Consider the following 16,572-nt stretch of genomic DNA (forward strand, 5'->3'; position numbering starts at 1 on the left):
CCCCTGTGGAATGCGAAGTGAATAATCTTTCCTCCCCCCATATCCCATTTGCTCGTGAAAATGGAATTCCTCTCAGCCCAGGGTTCATGGAGGAGAGGAAAAAGAAAGGAACGTGAAGCAGCGGAAATGGGTGGAAAATATGCAGCGCTTCTATCATACAGTATGGCGGATAGTTCTGTCCCTGGGGACTTCGAGGAAGGGAAGGCCGCGCGCGAAGCCTGCTGTGACCGCCCAGCCCTGCCTCAGCCGTAGCTTCATCCTCTCCCTCCCCCACCCTCATCACTTCCGCCGGCCGATCTGAGCCATCAGGTGGGCATTGGCGGCTGCCTTCGCCCTCAGGTTCTTGGCCTTGGCGATGTCAAAGAGGATGTTCATGATATTGGTCGGGACGTCGAGGGAGAGGGTAAACTTGGTGCGCCGGTCGCTCTTGGCCTGCCCTTGGTAGACTTTGCCCTTCCCCTGTGTCTGGGCCAGGTATTTGTAGCGGGTGATGGCCGGGAACGTCCTTTTCTCTTTGTCTTCCTCTTCCTTGGCCTCCTCTTCATCGTCCTCAGAGGAGGCATCCTTGTCCGGTGAGAACTTGAAGCTCCTCTTCTCCAGGAGGGAGTTCTCCTCGGGGAACCCCTTCTTGGCCTCTGACAGGGCGGCGTTGATGCAGCTGAAGATGGACTCGGCTTTGTACAACTTGAGGTTTAGGCCCGTCCTGGCTGCAAATAGGACCAACAGAAGGAGTAGGAGCTTGGGATGAGCCATTGTTCCGCCCTGTGCCACAAAAGAAGGAGAGAAAGTGCCTAAATGGGTGTGCTTGACAGGCCAGGCCCCATTGGCAGGGGCTCATTCAAGAAGGGTTGCCAACCTCTAGGTGGTAGATGGAGATCTCCTGAAATTACAGCTGATCTCCAGGCAACAGAGATCAATTCCCCTGGAAAAACAGCTACTTTGGAGGGTGGACTCTATGGCGTTAAACCCCACTGAGGCTCCTCCCCTCTCCCAACCCCACCCTCCCTCTCCAGGTCCAACCCCCCCAAATCTCCAGGAATTTCCTAACCCAGAGCTGGCAAACTTATATTCAAGATAATTTAGGGTTGCCACCTCCAGGTTGGGAAATTAATTGAGATTTGTGGGCGGAGCCTGTGGAGGGTGAGGTTTCAGAAGGGGAGGGACCTCAGTGGTGTATAATCTCATAGAACCCACCCTATGAAGCAGCCATTTTCTCCAGGGGAACTGATCTCTGTTGTCTGGAGATCAATTGTAATGCTGGGGGGGGGTCTCAAGGTCCCACCTGGAGATTGGCAACCCTAAGACAGCTACCAAAATGCCTATCAGTCAATCAGACATCACAAAACAGAATGGCTCTAAAAATATGAATTTGTACTCTAATACGATAGTCAGTCTTCCATTTAAGCGGATCCCTTTAGCACATGGTTCACATTGGTGGGAAGCGGTTAGAACATAAGAGGAACATAAGACGAAGTAAGAGGAACCCTGTTGGATCAGACCAGTGGTCTATCTAGTCTGCCATCCTGTCTCACACCGTAGCTGACCAGCTAGCAAGCTATAGTGGTTGATGCTAGACAAGGAGGTGCGAAACCCTGGATCAGGTTCTCTGTCTGGGCCAAACTAGACAATACGGGTGTCCCTAGGGAGGCCTGTCGGGTTCCCATGTGACTGCCGATGCTGAGTTTGCCCCCTTGCCTGCCAATCCACCAGCAATCAGCGGGAGGTGGCAAGCCCCTGGAGGTCGCCCACCACCAGCGGGCACCCTAGGAACACATGCGGTGTGTGCGCTCCCAGGGGGCGTGATGACATCACTTCCAGAAGTGATGTCACTCCCATGGCCAGTGCAATGATATCACTACCAGAATTGGGCATCATCACGCAGGTGCCTGAGTGAGGTAATAACGGGAGGGTATAGGGACCTGGCACCCCTAGTTGCTTGCCATGGTGAAGCAGTGAACTGTGTTATGAGGAACCAAATTCTATCAGGATTCTGCCTCCCCCTGCCATTATCTAACCTGATATGGGGAGTGTTATTTGGCTGTACGTTCCCCTAGTGCCGTTTCAGCTCAGAACAGTGTGGGAGGAGAGACAGGTGCCCCTCTTCCCTACACCATGGTGGCTGCAACCAGATTCAGGCCCATTGTGGCACAGTTTAAAGGAGTTTCTGTCTAGAAGATAACTGCTTCAAAATGGCAGGCATCCCCAGGGATTTCCATTCCGTCTAGTTTGGTTCTCAGCCATGAGAACCTTACGCCAGCCACACTCTCTCAGCCTAACCAACCTCACAAGGCCATCGTGAGGATAAAAATGATCATTTATTTATTTAAAACATTTCTTTGCTCCCTTTCCACCCCAAAAGGCCCCCCACTGGCAACGAACCTTAGACATTAAAATATTTCAACATTTAAAGCGTTTATAATGAATAAGTTGATTAAAACTTTAAAACTAGTAACCCAATAAAAACAATCTGATAATACATTTGTATCAGATTGTTTTTATCGAATTATTAATTCAATAACACACATAACGCCAATTCAATTTATTGAAATATGAATTGAATTATTATTTATTATTGATCGAATTGTTATGAATTCAATAACACTCGTAACACCAAAAATTAGTAGCCACTTCAGTAACAGTTATCGGGGTATGCCAAACAGAAGAAAAAGTTTTCACCAGACGCCGGGGCAAGTATCTGTCAAGTGTCAGGGGACTCAATGTTAGCCGGGAAGTGTAGTTTTGAAAGACAGAGCTGGTGGAGATTTCTCTAGAGGGGACAGATTCTCTCACATCCCTCTGCCACCTCTGTCGTGCCAGACTGTCTTGAATCCTTTGCCCTGAGGCCCTTGCTGCTAAAAACTTTGAATTAACTGAGCCTCAGCAAGGCAAAGGCTCCAGAAGGAGAAATGCCAGAGGCAGCGGAAGGCTGTAAAAGAATCCATCCTCTTCAGAGCGATCGCCGCCAGCTCTGTCATTTAAAACTATGCTTCCCGGCTAACGTTGCATCTCCTGATACGTGAAGAACACGTGTCAAACGTAATGTGTAGAGAGACTCAATGATAGAGGGAGATGGACAAATCTCCCTGGGGAGGGAGTTCCAAGTTTTGTCAACATGACCAACCCTCAGTGAAGGGGAGAACTTATACCACTTATATGTCTACCTTTGTTCACCATATTGCAAACTCAAGGTAGTTTACATCAACACTTCTTATATCGCCAAGACGGTCAGAGGCATCAGATAGCCTCAGATGGCAAAGTCCCAGCCTTGAGTTTCTAGGCGATCTTCACCACCAGTTGTTTGTACCCTTTTTGCTAGCTTCTTTAAGGAATCTGAGGGCAGAAATTTCCTGCCTTCAGAGCCCCCCAATCCAAGCACTGGGACAATGGCTATTGCCCCTCATTTCTGAGCTGCTGCTGCCTTGGAACAACACACTTTGGGAGTAGGGGGGCAAGCAGGAACTCCTGGCGACAGCTCTGAGCTGCCTCTCCATCAAGACAGCTGGTCCAATTGTGGCAGTAATCTAGATTAAAGCACACAGCACTAAGCAATACTAAGCAGTATAAAGCAATACACTTGTACTCTAGGTGAGCTTGCAAAAAATTGCATGAACTATTGTCGAAGGCTTTCACAGCCGGAGAGCGATGGTTTTTGTGGATTTTCCGGGCTGTATAGCCATGGTCTTGGCATTATAGTTCCTGACGTTTCGCTTGTTTCAGGACATTCCAGTCCTGAAAAACACCAGGCTAACAAAACACTCTATACCCGACAATTGCCCTGCAGAGAAGATTAGCACATCAAGCACCAATCCATATGCAAAAGAACCTCCTCAGGATACAGTGAAGCCTCCCTCCATTAGCATTCCACACCCTGGGAAACTCTTACAGGATGACTCAGCTCAACCCCACCCCTCCTGAGTAGATATAAATGACCTGCCAACATCTTTTCCACACTGTGACACTGAGAGATCTCTGTCTTTTGGTGCTACACATCTGAAGATGCCAGCCACAGCTGCTGGTGAAACGTCAGGAACTACAATGCCAAGACCACGGCTATACAGCCCGGAAAATCCACAAAAACATTGCATGAACTGTCTGTGTGTTTTTTCCAGAATGTTAGGTAAGCAAAACAGGTGTGCTTTTCATCTTTGACAACCAAGTAAAAATGGTGGTCTCTGTCTAGATTAACGTTCTTCTATCTGTGAATGGGCCAATGGTTATACAACAGAAATTATGAATGTCTAATGAAGCATCAAACCAATGACAATCACATGGAAAAGATCTTAGATATTTGCAAAAGATAACCTACAAAACATGCAAATTCTGATAGGGTGTTAGAGTTCTGATTGGAAGAAATCTCATGAGAATTTAGGTAAGAATCTTATCTTTGCATTGTATCCTATGGGAATCTTAATGCATTTCATAAAAACTCTGATTGTTTTAAACTTAAGACTTAATTAGGAGATGTTAGCAAAACTAATTCTTATTGTTTTTCTTTGTTCTGTTTTTGTAGGATTTATGACCATGGCTTTTTTTCAGCTGGAACACCGTGGAACGGAGTTCCAGCATCTCTTAAAAATACCCACGTAACTGGTGCCCCCCCACCTCCAGAGAGAGATCAGTTCCCCTGGAGGAGATGGCTGGGGGGATTGCAGGATGCTTTTGTATCCTGGTAAGCCTGTGAGGGGTGGGAGCACACGCAGCGGGAGAGTGGGGGAACAGCATGCTGGCCCATGCCGGGCGCCTCCCCCCCGCTCCTTTGGGGAGGTGGGGAAGGCTTCACCTGCCGAATCTGGGCCCATCAGGGTGCCCCCACCCTATAGGCTAGAAATGGCCAGGATCGGGCCACTGCCGGGTGGGAGAGTGCTCTCCCACATGGCAGTGTCCCATTCCAGGCTAATTTTGGCCCAATTTGGGCCATTTTGGGCCTGATTCGGCCCAATTTGGGCCTGAAACGGCCAGGATCGGGCCACTGCCAGGCAGGGGTGTGCTCTTCTGTGCACCAGCAGCCTGTTCCAGGCCAATTTGGGCCCGATACATGCTGCTTGGGGGCTGATTTGGCACAATTTGGGCCCGAAACGGCCAGGATCAGGCTACTGCCAGACAGGGGAGTGCTTTCCCTGTGGATCATGGGAGGTGCTCCTGGGGTGGCCACGACCTGCGTGTTAACATCACTGACATGGTCGCGCAGTCCCGGGATTGCACATGCGCTTCATGTGCACGCATATGGTACCCAGTGAGTTCTACCACCTCTTTTCCCAGAAAAAAAGCTCTTTTAATGACTATTTATTATGATATCTTGCTTAATTAACCCCAAACTAGAGTGTAATTCCAATAAAAAGGAAATAAATAAACTCTAGAAAGGTGTCTGTGCACTTTGATCATGAAAGGTGAAGCAAAAAAGGACCCTATAAATAACGTACTGATAAGCAGAACTTGTTCAAGAACAGTCCTGAACTAATTGCTGAAAGCTGTCCGGGAAAAAAGATAAATCTTTCTTCTGGGATAGTGGAAGCTTAGTAAAGACATGGATAATAGTCCGTTACACAATAGTCTCCTACCTTTTCATATGATCTGCCAACGGCTGGGTCGCTCCACCCAATGCTGGAAGCTCAAGTCCCCCTAGACTATCAGCCTTCCAGACCAGCTCCTCCTCCGTCTTATCAGGGTTCAGTTTTACCTTCTTCTGCCCTTGGTCACATAGTCAGCACATCCAAGCAGAGATAATGGGTTTCTGGATGCTTAGCAAAAGAAATATAAAGATGGGTGTCTTCAATTGATGATACCCTACCCCAAACTGAGAGCCAGCTTGGTGTAGTGGTTAAGAGCACGGGACTCTAATCTGGAGAACCGGGTTTGATTCCCCTCTCCTCCTCTTGAAGCCAGCTGGGGGACCTTGGAGTCAATCACAGCTCTCTCAGGCCTCTCTCAGTCCCACCCACCTCACAGGGTGTTCTGTTGTGGGGATAATAATAACATACTTTGTAAACCGCTCTGAGTGGGCATTAATTTGTCCTGAAGGGCGGTATATAAATCGAAGGTGATTATTATTTATTATTAAATCTGGAGTCAGTCTAATATAACACTAATATAACAGTCTAATATAACAATGTAGATGACTGGGGAAGGCAATGGCAAACCACCCCGTAACAAAAGTCTGCCAAGAAAACATCGTGATGCGACGTCCCCCCATGGGTCAGTAATGACTCGGTGCGCGCGCGCGCGCGCGCGCGCACACACACACACACACACATTAAAAAAAAACGATGAAGCAGCATTGAGGAGAGGATGGTCCCAGGGGTGCCCCACAAGTAATCTCCTAGCTTGGCATCTCCAGTGGTTGTTCTCTGAGTATGTTGAGACTGCAATGACTGAAATCTTTGGAGCACCGCATCTCTCTAGCCGATCTTGCAGTGCAAGAGTTTCACCCTTCTAAGCCCATTGACTTCAATCGGTTTAAAAGGATATAACTCTGCTCTGGATTACACCGTCATTTTCTCAACGGCGCCGCAGAATCAGATGGTCCACTGTGTCAGCAGCTGCTGCCACTTCGAAGGGTATCAGTAAAGAGGCATGGCCTCCGCCCCTGCCTTGAAGCTGAGGATGGGTTAAAGGCAGATGTGCCTCCAGAAAAACCTGGGGGAGCTCTGCCATCATCTGCACTAAGGGCCAAGCTACAAGTGATGAATAACACTTGCCTGGCAAGTGAACAGACTCCCGTGTATTCCTCCCTGTTCACTTGCTATTCACTTGCGCTCCACTTGATCAAGTGGAGTGCAAGTGGAGTGCACTTGATCAAGTGGAGTGTAAGTGAATGGCAAGTGAACAGGGAGGAATACACGTCTGTTCACTTGCCAGGCAAGTGTCATTCATCACTTGTAGCTTGGCCCTAGTATTTAGAGGTTCCTTGCCATTGTGGTTCTCTTCCATTAACTTGTTTAAGCCACTTTCAAAGCTGGCTAAACTACCAGCCATCACTATATCCTGTGGCAGTGAATTCCTCAAGTTGATTACTCCTTTGTAGCTTTCCACAGCGCAAAATCTGGAGGAGAAATTCCGTCTTCTTAAAGAGCTTGTGATTTTGAAAACTAGGCAATTGTCAAGTTGCTGTATAATCTAAAGACCGTTCTAGCGGTGGATTGGCTCCACCTAGTGGTCATCATGAAACACAGCAAGCGACGTCTCTGAACTGTTCAGAAAACGCTTTGCGGTTGTGACATCTGGCAAGTGTTTGGGTTATATTTATATATTTTCCCCAAAGGGGCAAATAGCAGCTGTTGGGGGGAGGGCAGGGCTTGAATCCCGGAAGATGGCACAGGAAAAGAGTTGTCTCCATGTTGTCTCCATGTTCCAACCATCAATTGAAATGGGTGCAATTAATGATACAGAGAAGTTCTATGATGCAGAGAAGTTAGCCGTGTTAGTCTGTGGTAGCAAAATCAAAAAGAGTCCAGTAGCACCTTTAAGACTAACCAATTTTATTTTAGCATAAGCTTTCGAGAATCAAGTTCTCTTCGTCAGATGCCTGTTGTTAGTTGATCCTCAGTAGCACTAACAACAGTCATGTAAAGTAGGCCGAAATGGAGAGATGATGACCCTGGGAAAACTGGAAACTGAATTTTCTACTTCTTATACCTTCCAGTTTTCAAAGGGGCGTTGTATTGAAGAAATAAGACACTGCACAAATTCAGACAAGGGGTGAAAGTTCCAAGCTGACATTTAGAATGTCAAACCGTTTCAGGTTTTGATCACAAAATTCGATTTGAAGGATGATTTAAAAATATACCCTTAAATCTTAACCTTTGCTGTTTTTCAAAACCCGTAGCCTGCCATTTACTGAGGGCTCAGAGCAGATATTCTAACTTTAAGTAGGTCTGCATCAAATAAGGAAGAAAAGCCTTGTATGCCACTCTGGATTCCTTGGAGAAATTGAGTAATCAGAAAGGTTTTGGGGGAAAAAACCTTATACATACCAGTGCCAAGACCAATGCCAAAAAAATAAAAAATAAGTACCAAAATCTTTAATAAAATTCCAAGAATTAAAACCGTATGATTAAAACAATATCACTGTGGTTCCATACATATAAGTACCTTCCCTAGTGTACTAGAAAGGAGCAAGAGTCCAGTAGCACCTATAAGACTCACAAAATTTGTGGTAGGGTATGAGCTTTTGTGAGACTCACAACTCACTTCTTCAGATACAGCCTGAAAGCACATACCCTACCACAATTTTTTTAAGTCTTATAGGTGCTCCTGGACTCTTGTTCTTTTCTATTTATTTATTTATTTTCTTAAATTTATAGTCTGCCCTCCCCAAATAGGACAGATTAATGGGCAGCTTCCCATCTTGATCTATTCCCCTGGTGTAGATATTCTTGAACGTGGAGTGATGCTTTCTCCTTTTTTTGACTGCCTCCTTGACCCTCTCCCGGCTAAAACAATCGATGGCTGGCCTTGGAGGTTTGGACCAGTTTACACAGACAGTGGAATGAAGTGGTGAAGCTTTCCCTAGACTGTACCACTTAGGCTGCAGATGGGGGGAATCCTAAGAACACAGAAGAATCTTTCTAGAGCAAAGACCAAAAGTCCAGCATCCCATTCCCCTTACAGGCCAACCAAATGCCCCTGGAAAGCCCACAAACAGGGAAAGAAGCAACAGCCTGCTCCCATGGCTGCCCAATCACACAGGAGAATGCTCCCACCACGTAATCGAGCAGAGGAGTTAGCCGTGGTGGTCTGCTGTAGCAAAATAGCAAAAAGTCCAGTAGCACCTTTAAGACTAATCAACTTTATTGTAGCATAAGCTTTCGAGAACCACAGCTCTCTTCGTCAGAGGCATCGTCAGCTTTCGAGAATCACAGCTCACTTCGTCAGATGCATCATCAGCTTTCGAGAACCACAGCTCTCTTTGTCAGAGGCATCGTCAGCTTTCGAGAGCCATAGCTCTCTTCGTCAGATGCATGGAGGGTATGAAGAAACTAGCCAGATAGGTGGTGAGGGGAGCAGGGAGAGAGTGCCCCACCATCAGATGCATCATCAGCTTTCGAGAACCACAGCTCTCTTCGTCAGAGGCATCGTCAGCTTTCGAGAATCACAGCTCACTTCGTCAGATGCATCATCAGCTTTCGAGAACCACAGCTCTCTTCGTCAGAGGCATCGTCAGCTTTCGAGAGCCACAGCTCTCTTCGTCAGGTGCATGGAGGGTATGAAGAAACTGGCCAGATAGGTGGTGAGGGGAGGGGGGGGAGAGTGCCTCACCATGTAAAACTCCCTGCCTGTGGAAACTTAGCTTGCTTGGGAAAAGAATCGAGACAAGTTTTCTCCAAAACATGTTGTTGTTTTTCTGTTGTGCAGGGAGACCACTGTGTGGCAAAATGTTCAGGCATGCAAACCTGCCAGTTCACATCTATGCAGCTTGAAAAGGAACCATTTGGGGAAAAACCCTTTAATGCATGAGTTTGCCACCGGTATAAGCTGGCCTGCGTTGTCTAGACACCCTAAGAGCGGGTCAAAAACCCTGGCAATACTGGGGCAATGCCGAGAACCATCACAGAGGATTTGCCAAGTCAACAACGGTTTAAGGAAAAGTCCTTTCCTCGCCCTCCAGTAGGCATAAAGGAGATTATCCATGATCAACCCACCCATCAGCACATTAAAACACACACACACACACTTTTCATCTTGATAATGAGCCAAGCTACAATAGATGAATTACAGGAGGACATGCACATGGAGTCGCAATGTTAGCCAGGAAACTGAGTTTTAAAAGAGATGGGAAGGCTTCTCAATTTCCCCTCTCTACAGAGCCAGGGAGATGCTGCTCAGAGGGTTTGTTAATTTCCTCTCTGCCTCCCAAAGGCTCTGTCAGTTTCACCTCCCCTTCTAGGAGGCAAAGAGGAAATAACCAAACTCTGCCAAGAAAACGTCGTGATGCAACACCCCCCATGGGTCAGTAATGACTTGGTGTTTGCACAGGGGACTACCTTTACCTTTATACCATAGCATCTGCTTTGGTACATTTTTTTGAGTGGATGTTTTTGCTTTCTAGTTCAAGAATCCAACTAGTCAGGGATCAAGTAACCAGTGTGAGGTTTAGAGTTTATAAAGTCAAATCACACACACACACACACACACACACAGAGAGAGAGAGAGAGAGAGAGAGAGAGAGAGAGAGAGAGAGAGAGAGAGAGAGAGAGAGAGAGATCAATGCTACTTTCTTTCAGACTGACTAGTGGAACATTTCCACTACCTTGCAGTTCCTAAGATACTGTTGAATTAGGGAATGAAATCCCCGTCTGCACATTTTGGCTCTAGTTTTTTTGCATAGAGCGAGCTGCGGGCATTGGAAGAGAAATTGCTGCTCGTGGTACATTTAATAACAACTGAGCACCATCGAGTTGCACCTGTCTTTTGGTGACTCCTTCGTGGGGTTTTCAGGCCATGAAATGAGCAAAGGTGGTTTTGCTGTTGCTGTCCCTGTTTCGCTTCTGTGATCTGGCAAGTTCAGGATAGCATGAGCTATTCAAGCTGCTCTGTAGGCTGGAGTATCGTTACTACACTGCTCATGGTATATTTACTCATTTCTAATTAACAAGCAGCATAAGTTTTTGTATTTTTAAAAAAACCTGTTCAACCTATTTAGTCAGAGGCAGGGGTGTAATAAAAGAAGTATGTGTGGACACACTGAGCAGTGAAGTTTCTCTCAAACCGCTTTTGATTCTCTTAAAAACTATTTCCATTCTCTTGTGATATGGCTGGATATTTCGATCTAACAAACTAGCCCTTGGTGATCAGTGGCAAACTTCAGAGACCTTGATTTGAGATCTAATTTAGTGGCCAGCTCATTTAGGTAGCTCAGCGTCGGTGCAGCATAACCCATTTTTTTAAAAAAGGAGATAAAACCAATCTCATCGGCTATGAATGAGATAAAGATTTTGAAGCCACTGCTCTACTTGCTTAGAACTTTAATATGAAACTCCCCCCCCCCCCGGAAATAATTTTTCTTTGTTCCTGCTTTCCATTCCAGGCACACAGATCCCGTGAATGAATTAGCCACAAGGGACAATTGCTTCAAAGTTAACTAGCAAACGGAACTCATTTGCTCCCTGGTACATGTCACTAGAATATAAATTGCTTGAGTGTATGGAACAGTTCGGTTGCAGTGCCTGTATTCTCGGTCCTTCCCTCTTGGATTTGTCATACTTCAAAAGAAGGAGAGCCAATTGTGACTGATCTAACCAAGTTTATGCAGAATCTCTAATACTGTACATGATCAAAAGCCTCCACCCCCAATTATACGACCTTCCAAACTCTGCCCCGTACATGCCTGAAGCTTCCAAATTCATAGCAACTCTTCGCTCGACGTAGAGATTCCCTCCCTCTCTGTCATTTGCTTCTTTTTCTTTTTCCCTTTGCTATGAATATTACCAGTTGCTCTTCTAGAGAGAAATGTATAAACTGTGATGTTTGGCTGGTTATTTCCAACCCTACCCCCTGTTTGCATAGAAATTTTGATCTGGTAAGAATCAGAATTATAAAAGCTGAAGCTAATCTCAGTTTTTAATTAGGCTACAAGGAGGCAGGCAATAGGTTTAGAGTTGTAGGATGGTACACACTCTTAGCTCCTTCATCTCACAGGTCAAAAACCATTTTTAAAAAACCCAAGAAGAGAACCTGACCTTCAAACCAATACTAAATATATATATATATTATTGAAAAAGTAAGTTTTCCAGTGCATTTCAGTTCATGGGGCAAAAAGATTATTTCTAGCAGCTATAGATAACACCGTTCTGGTATTATTAACCTTATTGGGTGACCCCCCCCACCCCCAATATCAGAATTATGATAGGAGAAAAAGGTCTCTTCCTCCATTTCTTCCAGCCCATTCATAACTCTTAGCTGTCTTTTTGCTAGACTGAAAAAAGTAAAACAAATAAACCAGCTCACTCTTTTTTGGAAAACAGGTTGTGCAGGTTTTTGGCTAGAGACAGCCAAGGGACAACCACACACACACATACTTAAGAATTGAAAGTGGTTCGACAGCAACATTGTTTCCCATGGGCCACAGGCTCAGCCCACCCTCTTCATTTTCCACAAGTTTTGCTGTAGATTTTGGTAGTCCATCAAAAACCTGCAAGACTTGTTTGACCACAGAGGATGGTGGGAAGAAAAAAAAAGGGACAAGGAAAACAATGGGGAATGATGGCAGTCCGTCTTGCCACTGCTTAAAAACTGTTTGTCAACAGCCGACAAAGCACTAAAACAACCTGAGACAATTTTGTGGTCCATCATGCTTCTGTCGTGCCACAGCCAAACTTAAAAAAAGGAAGCCCCTTACCTAAAGTGTTGCAGCAATTGCTTTGAAACGGTCCCCAGACAACTTATCCCATTTCAGAGAGTGCAACCTATCAGGGAGCCCATCTTTTGAAATGAATGGCAGCAATGCAAAGTTGTTCTCATGCAGCTCCCGTCCATTCCAGTGGGACTTGGACAGGAAAAAATCCCTTTTAATTGTGCGAAGATTCTTTCTTCTCTCCTGCAAAGTTTACCCTACATTTTCTTGTCATTGCAACCTGTTGTGCCCGATCTTGTGTTCAAGATATGCTCTCGTATAAATACAGTAAAATTGTCCAAGTAGGCAGTTTCTTCCCTAGGTCCTTCATATCAGTTTGCTTTCCTTTTATCGTCTGTGAAACTCTCCTCTGATCCTGCCCTTCCGGACGATATTTTTTTTTTTTTACTATTCAAAGTCCACCAGACAAATTACACTTAATGATTCCAAATAAACTATTGGCAACCCCTGAGAAGGTCAGAATTGGTCTTTTAATGCTCTGACTTAGACACTTCCCCCAGTTTAAAAATCTGTCTGCTTTTGCCTGCCTGCAAACCTGTTACCTGAGAGTAATGCTGAAATATTTAGAGTTCCCTGTGAGCAAAGCCTCTCTGTGCTCCTTCCTAAAAAATGCTGTGAGCAAAATCCACTTACCTGTGGCTCTTCTGCACAGTCAGGAGCGTAAGCCCTCTTTGTGAGCGTGGCAAAGCAGCTTCCTCAGGAGAAGGGGGAAGGCATTGGTCACAGCCACCTGAAGGTCCCTTCTCTTCCTTGCTTTTGATTGCTGTCAAAGAAGCTGGCAATATGGGGTTTCTTCTCTCAATGGAGACACCTCCTCTTTTCTCTCCCCCACCCTCAACTTCCCTTCGGTGTATATGTGGGGGGAAAGGGAGATGATGTGATCCAGGAGTTTGGAGCGTAAATCGAGTGAGGTAGGGATTTTATTAGGACATGATTTCATTTGAATGAAATCAGAAGGGCTGCAAACGTCACAGAACAGAAATGTCCACCCCCATTTTGAAAGGGAAAAAAATGACAGAGAGCTATTACAATGCTCTATCTTAGTGGCTCTCAACTAGAACTCACCTTTCACCCCAGCCCACAAGATATGGCCCATATTTGTTTTTTCATTATCTATCTATCTATCTATCTATCTATCTATCTATCTATCTATCTATCTATCTATCTATCTATCTATCTATCTATCTATCTATCTATCTGTCTGTCTGTCTGTCTGTCTGTCTGTCTGTCTGTCTGTCTGTCTGTCTGTCAAAAGGTGTCACAGGGCTAGAAAACAGCAGAATCAAAGTGATCCATGTGTGCTGGGGCACCTTCCCAACCAGGTAAAGATTTTGAGGCTTTTCAGTTTCTAAAAAAAAAAAAAGGCAGACAATGAAGGGAAGAGCACAACAGAAATGTATAAAACTATGCGCAATGTGGAGAAAGTTGACAGAGAGGGTCTTTTCTCCCTTAATGCTCCAGGTCAGGGTCACCCTTGACTCTGGCAGCGCGTTTCAGGACAGGCAAAGGAAGGGCTTCTTCAGCCAGCGAAGAGTGATCGTCGGGAGGTGGTGAGGAGATTAAATAATATACAATTATAAGGTTAAACTCTGGTGTTGTGTTTTGACTGTTAGGTGCAAAAATGTCCTCCTTTCAGTCTGTTCCAGTAATTGCCATGTCCTGGACTATAACTGAGCTAATTTTCAACTTTCCTTACCGTTTGACGTGCCCTTCATGTCGCGTCTGGGGGAAGATGAACACCAGTCTTCTCCAAGCACCCTTATTCTGGTGGTGGTGAAGAGTGCCGTCAAGTCATAGCTGACTTATGGCGACCCCTGGTGGGGTTTTCATGGCTAGAGGGGGTTTGCCATTGCCTGGCTCTGCGACCCTGGTCTTCCTTGGAGGTCTCCCATCCAATTACGAACCAAGGACGACCCTGCTTAGCTACTGAGATCTGACGAGATCAGGCTCACCTGGGCTATCCAGGTCAGGGCACTCTTATTGTAGTCTTAGCATTTTAGCTTCAGCTAGAGAGGCTGAACATTTCGTCACAAATTTAATTTAAATTATTTATTTAACCTCATTTATATCCCACTTTTCTCCTCCTTGTGGATCTAAAGCAGTTAACACTGTCCTCCTCTCTTCCAATTATTCCTCACAAGCAGGGCTTTTTTTCAGCAGGAACGCAGTGGGATGGAGTTCCGGAACCTCTTGAAAATGGTCACATGGCTGGTGGCCCCGCCCACTGATCTCCAGACAGAAGGGAGCTTAGATTGCCCTCCGTGCCACCAAGGTGTAGAGGGCAATTTAAACTCCCCTCTGTCTGGAGATCAGGGGGCGGGGCCACCAGCCATGTGACCATTTTCTCCTATGGCAACCCACTGAATTCTGCCACCTCTTTTCCCAGAAAAAAAGCCCTGCTCACAACTACCCTGTTGGGTAGGTTAGGCTGAGAATACGTGACTGGCCCAAGGCTGCCCAACAAGCTCCCATGGCAGAGTGGGGATCTGAACCTGGGAGTCCTAGTTCCTAGTGCGAAACTCTAGCCGCTACACCATGCTAGTTTTCTCAACAGTTGAACGTACCACATTCAAAAATGACAACCAGACATGAGCCTATCACCCAACCTGTTTGATTCATGCCACAAACGCCTGCCAAACAAGTTTGTATCGAGTTTTCGCACAGCTGCACACAAGGGCTGAGAGAGCTCCTAGGAGCTGTGACTGACCCAAGGTCATCCAGCTGGCTTCAAGAAGAGGAGCGGGGAATCAAACCCGGGTCTCCAGATTAGAGTCCTGGACTCTTAACCACTACACAAAACCACTACACAAAACAGATGCTGCTGACTTATCGACAGCCGTTAGCATCGGTAGGTACTACTTAAACACTAGAGTGCAGGATTTTATTAAATCACAGCTTTTATTTATGATTGATTTATATGATGTTTGACTGATTTAACTGTCTGTTGAGTGGAGCGGTCATGCAGCAATGACGAAGTGGGTAGTAGAAGTCAGTCAGGCTATGTGAAAAGCCAGTTGTGCTGCACAGCGTGTTCAGGGAAGGATACAGTCAAGCATCCTACGGAACAGCCACAAACAGGTTGATGAACAGTCGAACTAATCGGTGAAAAATCAGGTCCATGTTTGCAACTGGTGAAGAGGATGTGAGCAGTCATGAGCGGCTGATGAACTGTCGAACCAATCGGCGAAAAATCAGGTCCATGTTTGCAACTGGCGAAGAGGATGTGAGCAGTCATGAGCGGCTGATGAACAGTCGAACCAATCGGTGAAAAATCAGGTCCATGTTTGCAACTGGCGAAGAGGATGTGAGCAGTCATGAGCGGCTGATGAACAGTCGAACCAATCGGTGAAAAATCAGGTCCATGTTTGCAACTGGTGAAGAGGATGTGAGCAGTCATGAGCGGTTGATGAACAGTCGAACCAATTGGTGAAAAATCAGGTCCATGTTTGCAACTGGCGAAGAGGATGTGAGCAGTCATGAGCGGTTGATGAACAGTCGAACCAATCGGTGAAAAATCAGGTCCATGTTTGCAACTGGTGAACAGGATGTGAGCCAAGCTTCCCTAATATCAACTTGCTCTCAAATGCTCCTACTTTCAGGATTTAACTACGTAATACTCTGTTCCTGGGGTTGTCCCTGAGTCTGTCAATCCCTGGCTGTGGTTCTGGTTCTGACAAGCAGATTCATGCTGGGAAAGCCCAGTTGGAAACTGATTCAAATTGGGAATGAAGCACACTGGAATAAGGTTCCTAAATCTTCACCCAACATGCTGGTTTTGTAACCTGACAAGACCCTTCCCCGGGGACCCAACGTTTGTCCTGCTGGGAAAACTTGCATGTAGTCCATCAATTCCCATTGTTTTCTCAAAGGGGAAATAGTGGATCTCAAAAATTGTGTGTTGTGTTGTTAAGCCCTCAGACAGACCAAAAATGCAATCCTGTGGACCCTTACTCATGAGTAAGCCCCAGTAAAGTCATGTAATGAAGATCACATCTTTCAGACCGACCATTATTTGCAAATTGCAAGCTCATGCAGCCTCAATTTGCCCGGGGCCATGCAGGGAATGGAAAGGGGTTTAACCCTTCAACCTCTACTCAGTTTTGCTATTTGTAAATCACTCTGAGTGGGTGTTAAGTTGTCCTGAAGGGCAGTATATAAATCTAATGTTGCTGTTGTTTAAACCCAGGCTTCTGCTCTTTTATTAGCATTGTAAAAGAGAAAAA

At 45.8% G+C, this 16,572-nt stretch overlaps 1 protein-coding gene across 1 annotated transcript; it reads right to left on the reverse strand.

Annotated features, from left to right (window-relative positions):
• Positions 1-279: 279 nt before the first annotated feature.
• Positions 280-12,996, reverse strand: UCN3 (urocortin 3). Its single transcript, XM_054987828.1, has 2 exons — positions 12,983-12,996; positions 280-762 (listed from the first exon to the last, which is right to left on the reverse strand). The coding sequence occupies exon 2, from the start codon at positions 751-753 to the stop codon at positions 280-282; it is 474 nt and encodes a 157-aa protein (XP_054843803.1). The 5' UTR covers positions 754-762; positions 12,983-12,996.
• Positions 12,997-16,572: the final 3,576 nt, after the last annotated feature.

The sequence above is a fragment of the Eublepharis macularius genome, chromosome 9 (assembly GCF_028583425.1).
Source record: "Eublepharis macularius isolate TG4126 chromosome 9, MPM_Emac_v1.0, whole genome shotgun sequence".
Taxonomy (NCBI): Eukaryota; Metazoa; Chordata; class Lepidosauria; order Squamata; family Eublepharidae; genus Eublepharis; species Eublepharis macularius.

Coding starts and splice junctions, on each gene's coding strand:
- UCN3 (XM_054987828.1), bottom strand. CDS start 753: ATGGCTCATCCCAAGCTCCTACTCCTTCTGTTGGTCCTATTTGCAGCC.